Source organism: Vulpes vulpes, chromosome 7 (assembly GCF_048418805.1).
Source record: "Vulpes vulpes isolate BD-2025 chromosome 7, VulVul3, whole genome shotgun sequence".
NCBI classification, from domain to species: Eukaryota; Metazoa; Chordata; class Mammalia; order Carnivora; family Canidae; genus Vulpes; species Vulpes vulpes.
In genome coordinates, this window is record NC_132786.1 from 7,943,489 (window position 1) to 7,963,710 (window position 20,222).

A 20,222-nucleotide genomic window follows, 5' to 3' on the forward strand; every position below is an offset into this window, starting at 1 on the left:
GTAAAAAATCTAAATATAAAGCAATATTATAGTCCCCAAGGACTATTTCTTTGGAGACTCTTCAGTTATATATGTTTAATTGGGTTTGGGCTTGTTTTTTAAAAGAAGTGGAATCAAGTATCAGGCTTAACTATAATCCTCCTCACCCCACTCCCATATTCTGAAACAATTTCCAGAAATAAGGAAGAAAGAGAAGACAAATTCAGCTTAGCTGGGTGCCTCAGAAACCACAGTGGAGCTCGCTGTACTATGTTTTCTAGGAATTAATTTTAAAAGTTTTGTGCTTCCTGGGCTGTGTCATCAATACACAGGGCCTGTGGCAAATTTGATACTGGTTTCATCAATTCACAAAATCAGTATATTCAAAAGAAAAGAAAAAGAGGAGACAAGGCTTTTAAATACAAGCAGAGCAAACAATTCCCAATTAAATCCTAATTACTCTGGAATGTATTACTTCTCGCACACTTATAAGCAGCAGTAAATCACCTAGTTATTAGGAGATATAGCCTGACACCTTCTTTGGTAATAACATTTTAATATAATATTTCCATGGATGCCAATCTGTGCTGCCTTCCTGGGGTAGAATTTCTTTCCCCCAGCCCTTCTATTTTGTAAGAAGGACTTAGATTTATTATTCACTAAAGAATTAAATGCAACTGAAATAACTTTTATCATGACCAGTGATGTCACGGTGGAGAGTTCATACATCACCGCGTAAAGAACAAAGGAAAACTGGCTATAGGCTGTAGGCATGGGTTTGCCAATTATAAATATGCACCTGGCCAATGCTATATAGCTAACAGCAATATTTTAGGACTCAGGTTTGGAATTGTGACATAGTGTGAAACCTTCTTTCATACGTGTCAGAAAACTTGAAACTTTAGAGAATATAAAGCATTCAGAGCCTCTAAAGGACCACATGAATGTAGCTGATACATTTTAAAACCAAATCTGAGCAAATGACATGCTCACATTCATAGAATTGTTTGGCGTTATGGTTTAGCCTTCTGAGGAATCTGCCCTTTTGTGGTGGGGAAAGGGGGAGAAGTGATGGAGGAGGAACAGGTACCTAACTACTGTCCAGTGAGAATTTTTTTTCTTAGAATTAAATTCTTTTTAAAGAGAGGGTTCCAATCAGGAATGGCTACTGGGTCTTCTTCCCTCCAAAATTTTCCCTTTGGAAAATGCCCAACCAAGAAATTCTTTAATGTACAACGAACACCATTTATATCTCTCAACTATATTCACCAGCTACAAACATGTTTGCCTATTGGCTTTATCTGTTTACGGATTTTGTAGTTTTGTTAAATCATTTGCAAATAAATTGAAGACTTCACGGTCCTCACCCTTAAGTATTTCAACATGCATCTCCTAAGAACAATGACAGACATAAACATAATACTGTGGTGACTCACAAGAAATCTAACATTGACATATATCTAACATACAGTCCATATTAAATATCTGATTGTTCCCATAATATCTTTTATGGTCTTGTTTTTTATTTTTCTAACCCAGGATTTTGTACTGGATTTAACTATATTGCTATGGTTTCCCTAATCCTGAACAGACTATCTTCTCTTGGATTTCAGGACACTGACATTTTTGAAGAGGCCAGACCAACTGTTGTTTTTAGAATGTCCCGCAATTTGGATTTGCTAGACTTTTTTCTCATTACTAGTTTCCGTTAGATTCAGAGAAGTGAATGTTTGGGGCAAGGAACCACATAGGTGATGGTGTATCCTTCTCAATAGATCACATCAGGAGGCAGATAGTGTCTGTCTGTCCCACTACTGGTGATGCTAGGTTTGAGCACTTGGTTAAGGTGGTGTATCCTGGTCCTATCACACAGGTACATTTTCCTCTTTGTAATCATTTGGTAATTGGTGATGCTTTAATATTATGTTAATATATATTCCCCAACAACCTTCCCTATTCAATGGTTTTAGCATCCACTGATAATCTCTATCTGAATCAATTATTTCATCAGCGATTACAAAATAATAACTATCATTCCTTCAGTATTGACAAGCTGTAAATTCTCTAATATTAAGCTGTAGGCTCATAAATTCTTCATTTTTATTTCCTACATTATAATCCATTAGCATTATTATTCTTTTTGATGTTCAAACTGTCCCAAAATTGGCCAGATGGATACCATCAGGCTAACTCCTATGTCTTTTCATGTTGCCACTAGTTTTTGAGTAGCTCTTGGCTTTGTCCTTGCCTTGCCTCTGAAAGTCATCTCTTCACCGAGTCCTAGTAACTTTTTTATTTTATTTTTTTTATTTATTTTTTTTCCTAGTAACTTTTATTAGGGAACAGTATTTAGAAAACAAAATCTGAGTGCCAGGTATGCTCATTGCTGTAAGGTGTCATTGCTTTAAAGCCCTTTTAGTGGGTATAGCCAGAAAATTTTTTTTAAAACGATACATGAGTTCATCTACAAATCAATAAAATGTTAGACTATCCAATAGAAAAATGGAAGTTCTGCTCTCATTTAGGATGTAGGAACTTACAAAGAATACTGTTCCCACTTGAAAAATGAGAAAAAGCCAGATAACCTACAAAATCAACATTTTTCTTGAGCCCATCAGAGAGCTGTAAGACAGCCACGTAACCTGAATTCTAAAGACCCATCTTCCAAAGGACAGATGGGACATGAGAAAGGTTTCACCTTTAGCAGAGCATAAGAGCAAGAGATGGCCACCACGCAAACAGGTTAAAGTGAAACCCATCACTGTTCCAGGCAGCTTTGTATTATTAGCTTTTTTAATATTCCAAACCACTATATGAGATAGAGAAATGATGTAGTCCAAAAGTAATCAATGGAAGAACTAAAAATAGTGACACAACTATACTGAGAGGAGACACGGAGAATTCTTATTTATAACAAAGAAGTCAAGAGATAAAGCCTAAAACTGATAAATCAAAAAGCAATTTCATAGACTGACTATTGATCAACTGTACACCTGAAAATGGTTATGATGGTACCCTTTAGGTTTTTGGGGGGGGGGGGTTGAACACAGTTTTAAAAATGAGCATCAGAAGCATATTAACTAGTGATAAAAACTAAAATAAACAGGTAAAATGATTTTTCTCTGGGAGTTATGCTAGGGATAGGAAAGGATATTACTTTCATTGTAACCCCATTTGAACTGCTACATCTTATTTTAACTCATGTGTACATTACTTTGTGAATTTTGTCAAACTCTGAAAAAAAGACTTTACCTTGATCTGCAAGACATCAAGTGGAATGGTCTCTCCTTTCACAATGGCAAGTGTGGCATCTGTAATATGTCTAAAAGACAAAGGGAAGTAATGATCATGTGTGGAAAAACAAGCGATCTCTCCCCCAACACATTCTCTCTCAATCTCTCTCTTTCTCTCCTGCCCAGAGTACTAACAGTCAGGTGAGGGAAAAAGATATATTCCTTCAAAATACTCCAAATTAATATAAAAGAATTACCAAAACAAATATAGTGGAAGGCTTTGCCAAAGATAAATTTATATAAGGTGCCCATCATTTGTTTACTTCACAGTTATTGAAACTCTACTATGTGTCTGGCTCTTATTACTGGAAAATATGATACTTGGTGTATATATATACACACACACACCCCATCTTTTCATTCCAAGAAATTCAACCATTTGAAAAAAATTGTTTCTTTTTACTCTATAACCTAAAGGGTAACTAAAGGATAGGATTTGAGCTATCTCAGCAATATATAATATAGAACCCAAGGATGACAAGGATGTAATTTTAATTGCTGATTCTTTTGTGCACAGACACAAGACTATTCCCATCTACATTCTAATCACCAGTTGAAAAGTATACAGGTAAGAAAGGTTTGTACCATTGACAACCATTCAGAGCAAGGGAAACTATGCTAGGCTTAAAAGCCGTTCTAGGGTTCATAGTCTAATTAGATCCCAGATCAGACATACATTAATAAACAACAGAGAGTCAGCCAAAGAAATATTAAATCAACAAGTGGCCAGACAATATTTGCTCCTGCCGCAGAAAGAATGAGTCAACCCACGTCAAACACTTTCCTTGCCCAGCCTGTCTATCTCTCCTGTCACTTTACTGTCTCTTTGCATGGCTGGCTATTCTCACCCTTCAGATCTTGGCTGAAATGTCACCATTCACCCGAACCAGCCTATAGGCCTTCCCTATTACCAATCTGTGTTCATTTTACTTCAGCAAAGATCACAATTTATAATACACGTTTTTTAATTTACATCTTTATCATCTGCCTCCTGCTAGACTGAAAGCTCCACAAGATTAGTAATAATGTACATCTACTATTGACCAACAGAAAATCTAACACCTAGCACAGAGCATGCTACGTAACAGGCAATCAATATTTGATGAATTAATGATTTTATTCTATAAAATTCCAAGCATATAAAAATACCTAGAGAGGGGATGCCTGGGTAGCTCAGTGGTTGAGCATCTGCCTTTGGCTCAGGGTTTGACTTTGCGGTCCTGGGATTGGGTTCCCGCATTGGGCTCCCTGCAGAGGGCCTGCTTCTCCCTCTGCCTAGGTCTCTGCCTCTCTGTTTCTCTCATGAATAAATAACTACAATCTTAAAAAAAAACAAAAACAAAAACAAAACCTAGAGAACAGTATCATGAATTCTTTTTTTTTTTTTTAGTATCATGAATTCTTGTGTATTCCTCATCCAGTACCAACAAGTATCAATGCATACCTGATCTTACTGCTTTTTATATACTCTCACTCACTTCTCCCAAACTGTAGTGAAACAAATCCCAGATATCTTAACACTTTATCCATAGGTATTCCTTTATGTATCTCTAAAAGACACAATCCTTTATTCCTAAAAGACATATTCCTAAAAGACAAAATGACACTTTTTTAAAAACCATGTCATCATCATATCTAAAACATTTTAATAATTCTTTATATCAACATACATTTAGTCAGTGTCGAAATTTCCCCAATTAACTCATATTTTTTCAATTCCTCTATTCAAGTCTGGATTTATTTTTTTTTATTTTTTATTTTTCAAATCTGGATTTAAATAAGATCTACTTGTTGCAATGGGCTTATATGTCAAGTCTTTTTTGACCTACAGATTCCCTTTCCTTTTCTTTTCCCTACTTGTTAAAGAAACGTGTTGTCTTTAACGTGTGTTGCTGAGGGTCTGGATTTTACTGATTGCATTCCCATGGTATTAACATATGTCTCCATTCCCTACATTTCCTAAAAACCTCTATCTGGTTCAGTTTGGTGTGTTTGGCAAAAATATTCCAGAGGCAGTGGTATGCACTTCTATCAGTGAGTACATAAAATCTGTTTGTCTCTTTTTGTGATAGTATCAACCATTGATAATCAATAGCTAGATTTATAAGTTAACAAAGTTGCAAAATGGTGATCTTTTAATTCTATTGCTCCTTCTAATTTATTATCTGGTCCACAAAGAGAAACATTTCCTCATCAACGATTTGGGTACCATAAAATAGAGGTGGTACAAGAAAAATCAGAATAAATGATTTATTAATAAATAATGATTTTTTAACTTCACCAATTTTCAAAATCATAAGCTGATATCTCAGTAACCTCTGAAAAGGACCATTGAGTTTTTCACCTTTATTTCTGAAGATCATTACGAACTCACAAATAACTTTAAAAATATTTGCTAGGTTTCAATGCATTATAGTTATTAGCCTTACTGATATTCAAATTGTCCCAAATAAATGAACTGCAAGGGTGGAAGACAACGGTCAGTAGATAATCAGAATGAATGATGAGAAAGAGTAGCCAACAAAGGTCCATCTCAATGTCAACCCTGGTTGAACTAACAGTTCCTCCCTAGTACCTATTCACACAAGTAGAATTATCTATGTTTGAAAAAACTAGCTTAATATTTTAACTTCTTTTTCAAAGTTAGTTTGAGATATAATTTTTAAAGATTTTATGTATTTATTCATGAGACACACAGACAGAAAGGCAGAGGCAGAGGCAGAGGGAGAAGCAGGCTCCCTCCTGACAACACAAGGCTTAATCCCAGGACCCTGGGATCATGACCTGAGCCAAAGGCAGACACTCAACCACTGAGCCACTCAGGCATGCCAAGATATAATTTATAAATAGGAAATTTCACCCTTTTAGGTACACTGTTCTACAAATTTTGACAAATGCCTTCAGTCACGTAACCATGACCATGACCAAGAAAAAGAACATATCATCAAGCTCCCTGCATGGAGCCTGCTTCTCCCTCTGCCTGTGTCTCTGCCTCTCTCTCTGTCTCTCATGAATAAATAAATAAAATATTAAAAAAAGTAAAAGAAAAGAAAAAGAACACTAATGACATCTCAGAAAGTTCTTTCATGGCCCTTTGTGCCCAACCCACTCCCACCATCAGCTGCTGGCAACTACTGTTTTCCAGAATGTCATATAAACTTAAACAAAAAGTATGAAACCTTTGTAGTTGAGCTTTTAAAAACTCCTCACATGACTATGAGATTCATTTATGTTGCTGAATGGATTTAAAGATTGTTTCTTTTTATTGCAGAGTTGTATTCCATTGTATGGATATACCACTGTTTTTCCATTCACCAGCTGATAGACATTGGCACCATTACCAGTTTTTGGCAGTTACAAATGAAGCTACTGTAAACATTCATGTATAGGTTTTTGTATGGACCTATGTCTTCATTTCTTTTGGATAAATACCTAGCAGTATGATTGCTGCTCATAGGTTTAATTTTAAAAGAAACTGCCAAACTATTTTCCATAGTGGCTGTACCATTTTGCATTTCCACCACCAACATAAGATTTTTAGCTGCTCTGTGTATTTGTCAGCACTTGATGAGGTCAGGTTTCTGACTGGTTTAAGCCATTCTAATAGACATATCTCAGAGTGGATTTAATTTACACTTCCCTAATGACTAATGATGAATATTTTTTCATAGACTTATTTGCCATCTATGTCCTTGGTGAAGGGTCTGTTCAAATATTTTTTGCCCTTCTATTAGGCTGTTTTCTTATTATTGAGTTGTGAGAGTTATTTGTATACTCTGGATATTGGTCCTTTATCAGACATGTGCCTTGCAAATATTTTTTCCCAGTGTGCAGTTTGTCTTTTCATTTCTTTAACAATGCTTTCAAGGGTGCCTGGGTGGCTCAGTGGGGTAAGTGTCTGCCTTCGGCTCAGGTCATAATCCTACGGTCCTGGGATTGAGCCTCATGTTGTCAGGAGGGAGCCTGCTTCTCCCTCTCCCTCAGCCCCTCCACTTTGCTTGTATTTTTTTTCTCACTCATGCTCTCTCCCAAATAAATAAAATCCTTTAAAAAAACAATGCTTTTCAAAGACCAAATGTTTTAAATTTTGCTGAAGCCAAAATTACCTTTTTTGTTGTTTTTATGGTTTCTATTTTTTGTGTCCTAAGAAATCCTTGCCTAGCTTAAAGTCACAAAGATTTTCCTCTAGGAGTTTTACAGTTTTAGGTTTTATATCTAAGTCTATGATCGATTCCATGTCAATTTTTATATATATTAGGTATGGGTTATGGTTCATTTTTGTGTATGCACTTAGCTAACTATTGCAGCACCAATTGTTGAAAAAAACTGACCTTTCTCCATTGAATTGTCCTGGCCCCTTTGTAAAAAAAAAAATATCAAGTATCCAGATATGTGTGGGCCTAATTCTGGACACTTTCTTCTACTGATCTATCCATTTCTTCTTTTGCAAGACCATACTGTCTTGATTACTGTAGCTTTAGAGAATAAGTCTTGGAATCAGATAGGGTAAGTCCTCAAACTTTGTTATTCTTTTTCAAAGTTATTCTAGTATTCTAGTTCCTTTATTTTTCCAGATAAATTTTAGAATGTACATGTCAATATCTATAAAATGTCTTCTGAAATTCTGATTGTGTTGAATTTTGAAGGAGCAGATATCTCTCCATTTATTTGTTTTCTTGATTTCTCTTCAAATAAATCCTACACATATCTTGTTCGATTTATCTCTAAGTATTCCATGTTTTTGTAAAGGTTTACCAATGTTAGTATTTTACTGTTGTTATATAGTAATTACTAACAAAGTAAAAGATTTATTATGTCTAGCACTTAACTATAAGAAAAGAGTCACTCAGAAATTATTATAATCTCCATTCAGAAGAGTGTAGTTTCTCTTCAAATATAGCTTCTGCTAATCTATTCTGTTCTGTATATTTCTGGTTAATAATGTCAATTTGGTAGAAAAGTCACCATTCCATAGTAACTGACTGGAATATCTATAAAATGCTTTTTCCTTTAAAAATGTTTTTCCTTGGGCAGCCCTGGTAGCTCAGCAGTTTTGCGCCACCTTCAGCCCAGGGTGTGATCCTGGAGATCCAGGATTGAGTTCCATGTCGGGCTCCCTGCATGGAGCCTGCTTCTCCCTCTGCCTGGGTCTCTGCCTCTCTCTGTGTCTCTCATGAATACATAAATAAAATCTTTAAAAAAAAATGTTTTTCCTCGGGTGAAACAGCAAGACAATGGAGTGTTCTCTTCTTTGATTTGCTTCTATTATTTTAATTATAGAAACTGGACTCAGTAGCTATACAGTCATCCTATTTGTTATTCACGTTTTCCCATCCTAAATTATCAATAAAGATGCATAAAGTCTTCAACATATCCAATAATTTACCAAGCATAATTACCTGCTTACCTAACTAGTCTTTATTTTTAACTTGTTAACAACTTCTGAAGTAAGTACTACTGTTGGGCATTTGATAAATGCAGGTAAAGAAACCAATGCTCAGAGAGATTCAATAAAATTCTCAAGATGACAGAGCAAGTTCACTGCAAAATGAAATTCAACTTCAGGTTGAATTTCTGATTCCAAGGGCACACTCCCTCACTTAGTGAGGCTGCTGTGGATGCACCAAAGGAATATCTATAGGTTCCCAAAGCGCAACCCCGCATCTAACAGGCCTCCCCACCAGTGTGACCAGGCTTAAAATGTTAACATCTAAGTCAGGAATCACATCCACTTGAATCAGCATTTCTAGCACTTAGGTACAATTTACGACACTTTAAAATCCCCCAAATATACACATTAACTCAAATACTTAGATTACATTCTGGGCTCCCTAGTAAGCAAAATCAAAGTTAAGAAACAGCCTATTTTTCTTTCCCATATTTCTCTATCAATACGCCTTTATCCCATTTTTTTCCTCTAATACAGATGCTATCCAGGAAAGTAGGAAGCAGTTTAGAAAATGAAATTCAATCTAGGATAAAGCAAAAGGCATGTTCACAAGTTTAGATGAATCTGATATGAATATATTAATTCTGAAGGAAGCTATTAGAAAGGATCCAAAAGCTCTCTACTTACTCTGTGTAGTACTGAGCACATGGAGAGGTTTAGGAAGTGCTTTTGAGACTGACCTTAAAGAAAATGTTGCAACTGAAGAAGCCTTATAAGATCAGGTTTTTTCCAAAATTATTGGCAGCACACAGCTAAAATACAACCGCGAATTTATCATTTTCCAGCAGTAATTGAAAGTTCTAGCTAAAGCTGCACTGTCGCACCAGCTATTTTTTAGAATTATTTACCTGCAACATTCCAAATGCAAGATTCCTTTTTCTCCTGTAGTAATTATGGTACAACAAATCTTGACAGCCGTGCAAAAAGCAAAGCCTTGTTCTTTTAAATGGCCTTAGGCATCTGCCATGTTGAGAGGTCTACAAAATTCTGAACCCAGGGTAGATTTACTTAATTACCTCAGAGCCCTGGGGCATGCTTATAAATCAAGTTTTATAAATCTTTAAATTATAAATAGAAGCAGCAACAACATTAGTTTAAGCCAGGGAAAATCAGCTTCCAAAAAACTGAAGACCTTCAAGAAACTAAGACCTAGAGGGTGGCCATGCTGCACATAATCTGGCTTTGGGACAGGCAAGGTGTTCTCCAAGGAACATGGTCTCCCTCTGGATCACTGACATATCTGGGGACTTTGGCTGAGCAGTTCAAATCATCTATGTTGACATAAAACAAAAGACTAATTCTCTAAGGTAACCAAGACCAAAACCAGATAGAATTCATCTCAGATAAGCAAAAATGTTTGAATAATTCATTACCTGTTATATCCATTGCCCCTCAGAAATTCTAAACTATGAATAAAAAGTCTGGCAAACTAAAATGCCATGTCAGGCTTCAGGATAACTGGTGAAGAGCTGAATATTCCCATCAGATTAAGGCTTGAAGCAGGAAACATTTTGACGAAGGCTTGATAGACAAGTCTATGGTTATGCCTTGTGTATGACGTATGGACCAAAACTTTTATGATATATATAGGGAAAGAGAATTGTTAAAAGATATAAAATGGCTCCTAAAATTCTAACAGCAAAAATAAATCTGCAAAAACCAATCTAATCAAAATCCCAAAGCACAAAAAAAACCTAAACAGAAAATCACCTGAGTATTATTATTGTTATGATTCTAGAAGGTTATATAACCAGAAATGCTGTTAATCCATTCAACAAGCTTTTATTTATTGACCTCCCCCAATTCTGTCACAAAGCTTACATTAAAGATCAGGCAACTGACAATAAGAACCTGCAAAAATTTGCTCGATTATACTATTTCTCACTGTCAAAGCCAGGACGCAAATTCAAGATTCCTATCTTCTTGTTTACATAATGCTATTGAGAGAAAAGAACGATAACTACAATCTGCTTGACTCCTGAAGACAGTTAGACTCACAGCAATTTAATTTAGATGCCAGGGCTATGGTGCTTTCCCGACTGCTTTATCCTTACTACTTTTCACTTGAGGCATTTCCTAAAGGATGTGACTATTATTTAGCTGTTCAAGCTACTTATATTATCAAGATAATGAAGCTAAGGCTACCAGTTCAGTTTTCTCAGGGGACTTGCTATTTGTCATCATGTATTTTTAAAGCAAACAAATGATCAATGCAAATCTGCCTTCACTAGAGAATCTCATGACATAAAGGCATAAAGATAGTTTTGGATCAGGGGTGCTACCTTCAAAACTGACAGAAGGATGTCAATATTCATCTCTACACCTGATATCAGATCACCAGGGTCCTAGATCCAACAGGGAAAGCTCCCAATGAACTGAACAATTATCCTTTGATCCAGGTCCTCCTCTTAATGATCTGAAGTTCCATGCTATCAAAACTAAAAACAAAGAATTCATATCCCCCACATGTGAATTGTCCCTTTCAGACTCACGCAGCCACAAACGCTAAGACCCCACATTGACAACCTACTGGACTTTGTTTCCACTTTCAGCAAAGAGGGTATGACTCAAACTACTGGTCTGTCCCAGTGGGATAAATCCAATGGGAATTTTACTGAAGGAAGCCTAAGGGAAAAAAAAGAAAAGTAAAGTTGTTATGGTTATGGTCAGAAAATCAGGCTGAACAGAGAGACACAGATGTGTTCACCATGTCAAAGTAACTGACCCGAAGTCCAACACCCTGTCTCTCCCTTCCTTAGACCAGCAACCAGATAATGCTAAGTTGAGGGGTTTTTAGAAAATAAGGCAGGCCTTGAAATCAACAGGACTCTGAATCCGGAAGCAATATCTGGGTACTCATTAGCAGCAACTAGTTGAAAGAAATTTGGTTATGAAAATGAAGGTCTTAAAGATATTAGATAAATGTGCTACTGTGACAGAGACTATATTATGTTGTCACACTAGTTGAAAAAGTTGCGGATAAAATTCAACTAGAAATATCTAACACTTGTACAGTAACTAATGACAGCTCTTTATAAACTATCTCAAGTGTAAAAAAGGCAAAGACAATAAGCAAGTTCAAGTAGCAGTCCTTCATCCCTAGCCCTCTTCTCCCTTCCCAGAGGAAACCAGTACCTGGATGCTGTGACATTATTACTTGTCACATTATTACTCTTTTACGACATATTTACATATCCATTAATAATATTGCTTTCTGAATTGCAAAACTCTGTAGAAATGCATAACATACTTTGGCAACGAGCCTTTTTTACTCAATATTTTTTAGATTTAATAATTGTATAGATATTTATATGTATATATATGTCTATAAATCTATAAATATTTATAGATATTTATAGATCTAATTCATTCATTTTTACTGCTACATGGCTTCCAGTATATGAATATACCATCATTTATTTATGAAGGAATTCTGTGAAGAGAAGGTTCCATGGGAAAAATTTATATTTCAAACAATAGCTTTTCTGGTAAAAGCTCTCGGGTGCTCTGGAATACTAAAGCAGAGGAGTCCCCTGCAGATTAATCAAAGTGTTCTAGGACACAGGCAACAGTACTTTATTTGCTAAAACCCAAGGAAGCACAATTTGTGCCCACCTTAAAATATAAAATGGTGAGAAAAGGCAAAAGAAGATAAAAAGCACAGAAATGTAAAAAGCTAAAATGCAATTACTCTTTCTTGAAAGCTCACCTCATCTGCTCTTCGAAGAACTCCAGTAATAACCTACAAACATTAAAAAAAAATTATTATAAACAACCTGTATTTCCCCTCTCAAACAAAAATTGGATTCAATTTTCATGGATCACAAACTTGTTCCTGTTTTGTTCCTAGAAACCATGTCAAAAGATGTACTGGCTCTTAAAACATACAGTGTTCTGCAAAGGGATCAGAGTAAAATTAGATTTGATTCTTGACTTAAGATCAATAGTCCAATAAAGGCTAAGATGAAATAATTATTAAACCTCCATATTACATTAGCAATATTGTTCTGAGTTCTATAAAATGGATACAAATGTGAGGCACACATCAATCATACAGAGGAACCTACTTTCCATTACAAGTGCTCACACAGGAACAAAAATAACACTTTGATGCATGCAGAGAAGTCTGTGCTCAATAAAGATTTCTTATCCAGGAATATGAAGGCCAGGGGAACAGCAGCTCCTCTTTTAAAAGATATTTTTAATTTGAATGTGTACATCATTGTTTTTTTATTTTTAAAATGTAATACATGTGCCTTGTAGAAGTGGTAAAAAAATACGTGAAGAAGAAACTACTCTCTCATTATCCCACCATGACATAACCATCATTTGCTTATGTTTTGGCATATTTCCCTCCAATACTTTTTTTATTCACTGCCTATTTTTGGATGACTGAGATTACACCAAATACATGAATGATTTGGTATATTTCTTAAAAACATTTTGTAAAGTAAAGACTGGTCAATCTTCTCCCTTCACCTCCTGCCTCACTGCATTGCAGGATTAAATGGGGCTGTCATGAGGTCTACTTCCTTCTTTGTTGGCATGCTATCAGTATTCTTCACACTTCATTAAAAAGCTATAAAAACAATTACTGGATCATTAGCACAGCCTTTCTAAAAGAAGCTTACTAAGGCTCACATAACTGCTAAGTCAAACGTAGGACACTGTTCTGTCTGCTGTTAGCTCCAGATCCCTTGACACTGATGAAACTACCCAATGGAGGCGAGAGCCCATCAGAAGGGAGGCCCAGATGTGAATTATGGCCCTCAGGATAGAAGCACTGAGCAGTTAGAGGGGCGCCTGCACTGGGCTCTTCAGCGGTTTCCAATATGTAATGAAGGTTCCAGTCTATTGCCCTCAAAAGGAAAAGCACTTCTAGGACAATGTACTTACTGTCCTTATTGGACCAGAGTTAGCATAAGGACATGAGATTTTAAAACAAAAGTAGATCGTATATCTGAACCTGTAGACTGCAGCCTCTAACTGTTCTCTTACCAGGTAACATTCCATGCAACAGAAAAAATGTGAGAACACAAACATTTTTTTGGAGGGGATCTAGGTTTATTTTATAAGAACCATCCCTCATAATTAAAACTGATTCCCTAGCTCCCTTACAAACAGGGCTACTCCATTAGTCTCCAAAATATAAAAAGTTATATCATACCCACCACCATTTCTTCTTATTTATGCAATTTTATCCAACTTAAATTTGATAAAACAAAACTCCCCTTATATGCTGGGTATAAAGTTTATACAAAACAATGAAATAAAAGTGCATGACAAAAATGTAATGCTAAGCCTGTTTCAGAGAGTGAGGATTCTAAAAAATACAAAGAAATCATTTCCTTAAATTATAACCACTTATACCATTGCTCTAAGATCTAATTTCCATTGTCCTCACCTTCAAAATGGTTTCAAACAGAAAAACAGCCATACCTCCTGCAATGTCCCATCTCCTCCTGCAACAATGATCACATCTGTGTTTTCCATCAGTTCCAGGAGTTTCTTGGCTTGGCCCTCATAATCAGTCTGAAATACAAAAAGAAGTATCATCCCAGGGGCATAAGATCAAAGATGTAAAAATATGGGACATTTTCTTTAAAGTTTTACACAGAGTCTTTCCTTAAATTCTACATAATTAATAAACATGAAAAACAACAGTTATCAAAGCAATCATATATACAGTTTTATACTGTTTATAGCTGAAAGGGAACTCAGAAACCATCTTTAACCTTCCTTTATTTTTTTTTTTAAAGATCTTATTTATTTATTTGAGTCAGAGAGCACACATAGGGAGAGTGAGAAGCAGCAGACACCTTGTTGAGCAGGGAGCCCGATGTGGGACTCAATCCCAGGACCCCAAGATCATGACCTGAGCCGACACTTAACCAACTGAGCCACCCATGCGCCCCTAACCTTCCTTTAAAAACAAAACCCAAACCCAATGATTTGTCTCTGGTCATACAGTTATCTATTCAAAGGACTCATTTCCAGTCCAGTGCAGATTCTATTACACTATTTACCCGACATCTTTCATCTGAAAGCAGGAAGTCAGGTCTAAAAGCAAATAGAGAGAAGCAGATGCAATGAAAAAAGTACAGATTTGGGAGCCCAAGAGACCCAGATTAAACCCCAACTCTGCTACTTTCTAGCTGAGTGGCCTTAAACTTTCAGGACCTTAATTTCCTTATCAATGAAATTATGTGTGTTGGAGTTGCGGTAATAATAGCTTCCCCATAGTACTGTTATAAAGCAGCATATAAAGCAACTAGCAAGGTAACTGCTCATGACTGGTACGCTATCTAAATGAAAGGTTAGGCTTTGTTAGGACTAGACAATAAGGCACAGGTGTGATTCAGAGTAGCAATGAAACAGTACCCAAACCTCACCATTTTTATTATTTCCTCTCAGATACATATGCAGACTTCAATGAATCATCTAAGCTGCTGCCTCTAAAAGCAAACATTAAATTTTAAAAGACATAATGCAGCTAATACTAACATAGGAAACATCGCCTCCTATTGATACTGTACTAGACACACTAACAGGCAAAAATTAAAGATTTGAATCTCAAATAGGCTTAAAGCACGTAAGCACAGTTAACACAGAGGAAAAAGGAAGTCCCTAAACTAACACCATGAATTTTATGATGAATTATCCCCCTTTTATTCTAAAAATGAAATGGCTGGCTTTATAGTTACACATTTGCAAATACTAAATTTTTTTTTAAAAGGATAGATGTCAATCCTGATTAAAATGACAGTTTGTGAGTACCCCCAAATAATCCTTGGGAATCAGTATGGGTTTGCTAAGAATGAGGCTTTTCAGACTATTCTCATCTTTTTTGACATTACTAGATCAGCAGATACAGGAAACCAGACGGACGTTGTATCTACTCTTCAGCAGGCACCTGGCAAGCTAAGTGATGATATCCTTGGGGACAAGAGGGAGAACTGTGGAAACAATACACTAAAATACAAGTAGGTTAGTTATCAGCTGAAGGTCTGTACTCCGAGTGAGCAGTTCAGTGGAGTGACATCCAACTGTAGGTAGATTGCTCGTGACATTTCTTTGGGGCTCTCCCTTGAACCTTTTTTCAAGTTGACTCCATAGTGGAACCCAACTCAAGGCTTGAAACCACAACTCTGAAATCAAGACCTATGCTGAAATCAAGTCAGACACTTAACTGACTCAGCCATACAGGCAGCCCAAGTTTATATGATGCTATCAACAATAGAGATGAAAGGCATCTTACTGAATATGTAAATTGCAGTCTTTTACAAAACAGACACTGGCCTCCTTACTATTCCTCAAACATGTCAAATACATTCCTGCTTCAGAGTCCTAGAAATGCAATATCCTCAGCCCAGATTCTTTCCCTCCTGCATCTGCAGGCCTCACTCCTTTGCAGCAGGTCTCCAAATGGTCATCTCCTCAAACCAGTCATCTTTGACCTTCTGAAATAAACTAACACCCCCATTACTCCTAGTCCCCTTACTCTGCTTGACTTTTCTTCTTCGCACTCATCACCATGAGTTGTTGCTGACAAACCTCATGTTTTTGCATCTGTTTCTTTTTTTTTTTTTAATTTTTATTTATTTATGATAGTCACAGAGAGAGAGAAAGAGAGAGAGGCAGAGACATAGGCAGAGGGAGAAGCAGGCTCCATACACCGGGAGCCCGACGTGGGATTCGATCCCGGGTCTCCAGGATCGCGCCCTGGGCCAAAGGCAGGCGCCAAACCGCTGCGCCACCCAGGGATCCCTTTGCATCTGTTTCTTATCTGCATCTCTCCCTTTCCCACTTTCAATGGAAGCTCTTTGGCAACAGACATGGAAAAGTTTATTTTGTTCAGGCTATATCCCCAAAACCCAGAACAGGGCTTAGATCACAGTAGGCAGTCAATACTTACAAAAAAGTTAATATAAGTACATGAATTAAAGAACCAAACTTCAAAAATATTTCAACAGACTTAAGAGACTATAATTTAAAAGATCACTTTTGTAGGGCTAACATATTTGAGGCTCTGGTGTTAAGAAGAAAATTCCAAATGCACAAAGGAAGGATAAAAAATATAAAGTGGCCTAGTGATATTAAATAAAGAAAAGTGAATCAAGTCAATAGGTCTTGATTGGAGGACTGCTACTTTTGCTGGGTATGATAATGACACTGCAGTTATGCAGAAAAGTAGCCTTATTTTTTTTTAATAAAGAGTGCATACTGAAGTATCTAGGGGTGAAAATGACATGATGTCTATAATTTACTTCAGAGAACCCATCTACCATGTGAAGATGCCTGCTGGGGACCCTCTGAGCCTGCTGGGGACCCTCTGAGCCAGACAAAAGCAGAGCCCACCTACAGATTCATGAGTTAGGCCATCCCTCCTCAGCCTCACCACAAAGGGGCCCAGCACAAGGTGAGACCACCACGAGGGCAGCTCTGAACAGACCGCTGAGCAACAGAAACTTAAGCAGAGAAGCAGCTGTCAAGGTAGTGTGTTATGTAGCAGTATATCACTAGTATAGAAATAAATATAGCAATAATTACAATAAACATTAATGGGTTCAGTTATCCAGTAAAAAGAGGGAAAAAATGATTGGATCTTTTAAATACCCTGTCATGCCTTATCAATAAAGCATCTAAAATATAAAGACACACAAAGGCTGAGAGTAAAGGAATAAAAATATCACACCAAGCAAAAACTAACCAAAGTAAGTTACTAGAGTCACTAAGAAAACTAAGTAAGATACACAGACCGTGGCCAAGGCAGTGCTGGGGCTGAAGAGAATTGCTCTAGGACAGGGTCAAAATGCCAGAAAAATGAAGTGATTTGAAACTTGTAAGCATCTATTGACATCATCTCAAAATATAAACAGCAAAAATGAACAAAACTACATAAATAGAAAACCCCCAATAGCAGTGGAAGAGTTCTAAACTAACCACCCCCCTTCATAATTTATAGTTAAAGCAGAAGAAAAAAGTCAGTAAGGACACAGAAGACTAGAACCACACAATGATCAGACTTGATTTACTGGGCATGTGTAGATCATGGTACCCAGTAAGTGGTACATATTCCTTTTAGGCATACGGGGAACATTTATGAAAACAAAACACTCAGTAGGCCATAAAACAGAACCCAAACTTTCAAATGCTGGAAGTGTATTGACTATATTTGTTGACCATAATGCAATTAAATAAGAAACCATTAATAAAAAGATAACTAGAAAAACCTTATTTTAGGAAATTTTAAAACATGTCTAAATAACTTATAGGTCAGGCAAAAATCGACGTTAATTAGAAAATATTTCTAAATGAATGGTAATGAAAATATTAGACACAAAACTTAGAAGATGCAGTTGAAGCAATAGAGAGGAATTTATAGCTTTCCATAAATTAGGAAAGGGTAAAAAGTAAGTAAGCATCCAAGTTTAAATGTCAGAACAGCAGGAAAAAATCTAAAGGAAGTTGAATGAAGGAAACAGTAAAAAACACTAGAAATTCATGAAAGAAACATAAACAAGAAGATCAACGAGCCAAAAAATGATTCTTGGCAAGGATTCATTGACACACCTCTCACAAGACTATGGAGAGAAAAAAATGGCACAAATAAATAATATGATTAAAATGAGATATCACAAATGTTTTTGGGTTTTTTTTTTTTAAGATTTTATTCATTTATTCATGAGAGGCACAGAGAGAGAGGCAGAGACACAGGCAGAGGGAGAAGCAGGCTCTATGCAGGGAGCCCGACATGGGACTGGATCCTGGGTCTCCGGGATCACACCCCAGGCCGAAGGCAGCGCTAAACCACGCTGCCCAACCCAGGCTGCCCAAGATATCACAAATGTTACATAAACTTGCAAGAAGAGGAAATTAGGAACTTGATACAATTAATTTGAAACCTAGATGAAAAGAACAAATTCCCTGAAAATGTTGGCTCATCAAAATTCATTCAATAGAACTTGACTACTTCTAGAACCACTAAAGACCTTTAATATATAAAACAGTTTCCCCTAAAAGACAGCTCTAGGTCCAGACCATTTGATTTGAGTTCATGTGAACATTCAAGGGAGCGCTTTCATGTAACCATGCTAGGATCTCTCATACACTGGGTCGTAACATGCATTACAAACACTCACATTGATGTTAGTTCTCTCCCCCCTTCTCTCATCCCTGGAGACAGACAACTGGAAGACCACATCACAGACCACTTGGACATCAACATTTCATGGTAAAGTGAACTAAATTACCTTTTAATATCTGATTTCATGAAACTGTGTAATATTAAAAATAAACCACAGATTTACAAACATAACAAGAGTGATTTTCACCAAATGCATACACACATATCACTTAAAAGTCAACAGAGTTTTGGGGTGTCTTCTATCTAGCACAGTTCCTGCTAACTTATCTTTGTCCCCTTTTCTTAGCTGAATACCGCAAATTCTAAAGCTTTAACATTTAAAATTCCTCGCCAGAGAGAAAATGTTTACCTGTCTGTGGAACTACCAAGAAATTAAATTAACTACTCAAACTGGAAATTTTTTTATTTTCAGGAAAGAAATTGTTATAGCTAGAACCACTTTCATCTTTCAAGAGACAATAATTCCACATCCTAGCTTTCAGATGAAAGGAATCCAGTTCATGCCTCCATCTAATCTTATTCTGAAAATGAAAAGCTGACAATGCTTTGAAAAAAACAAAACCACTTTTATTAATGATCAAAACAAAGACACAACGTTGATTTCTCTGTTCCCAGCCTCTTACGTGATAAGTGATTTCTGCTACAAAGTCAAGAGAAGAGGATAAGTTGTAAGGAGTGGTAGCTTGGATAAAATCAACACTCTGGAGTGTTCTTACCTTAACAACAGTCACATCCATGCCAGATAAGTGTAAAATCGGGGCAGCATTTTTTTCAAATAGAGTCCTGGCTTTGCTGCAGACAAAGGAAAAAATACAAAAATTTTGACCAAGTTCTCAAGAGGAAGAATAAAAAGCCCAACCACCTTCACTAGAGTAGAACAAGAAACAGCCTAAGAACACAGGTTTCCTTCATTTGTGCAAGTATAGGAAGTCAAACGAGTTATCAGGTTCTACGGGTAGAAATGGAGATGTCACTACTCTGGGGCCTCCAGTTTACCTTTGAATACAAACAGCTCTTACCCACTTGGGATGCTTGCAGTTCCAATCTAGTTTCTCTAGAAGAAGAATGTACACTACATATGGCCCCACTCAGGACACAATGTTTGATGCATTCAGCAAGCATTTCTTGAGCACCCACTATGTGCTAGCCACAGGTGTAAGAGCTAGGGATACAACATGACAAAGGAGACAAACACTTCCAACTTAAGGGTGATGTTGTCAGTCCTCATAGAACTTATTTATATTCCAGTGGTAGAGGGAAGAGAATATATTTAACATATACATTCCCAAGGGAATAATTTGAACCCCACAGAATATAGATTCTAGCTCAGTGGATACAACTTTTGAGGGAAAAA

The 20,222-nt window shown here is 36.6% G+C and overlaps 1 protein-coding gene across 9 annotated transcripts in view; it reads right to left on the bottom strand.

Annotated features, from left to right (window-relative positions):
- Positions 1 to 20,222, bottom strand: part of AGK (acylglycerol kinase) — a 76,131-nt gene that overhangs the window by 21,783 nt on the left and 34,126 nt on the right. For all 9 annotated transcript variants that reach the window (XM_072762855.1, XM_072762854.1, XM_072762849.1 and 6 more), the window contains 5 exons: positions 19,585 to 19,660; positions 14,161 to 14,253; positions 12,431 to 12,463; positions 11,252 to 11,346; positions 3,232 to 3,301 (listed from right to left, as the gene is read on the bottom strand). In XM_072762855.1, coding sequence (XP_072618956.1) covers positions 3,232 to 3,301; positions 11,252 to 11,346; positions 12,431 to 12,463; positions 14,161 to 14,253; positions 19,585 to 19,660 — 367 coding nt within the window. The remainder of the gene's footprint in view (positions 1 to 3,231; positions 3,302 to 11,251; positions 11,347 to 12,430; positions 12,464 to 14,160; positions 14,254 to 19,584; positions 19,661 to 20,222) is intronic.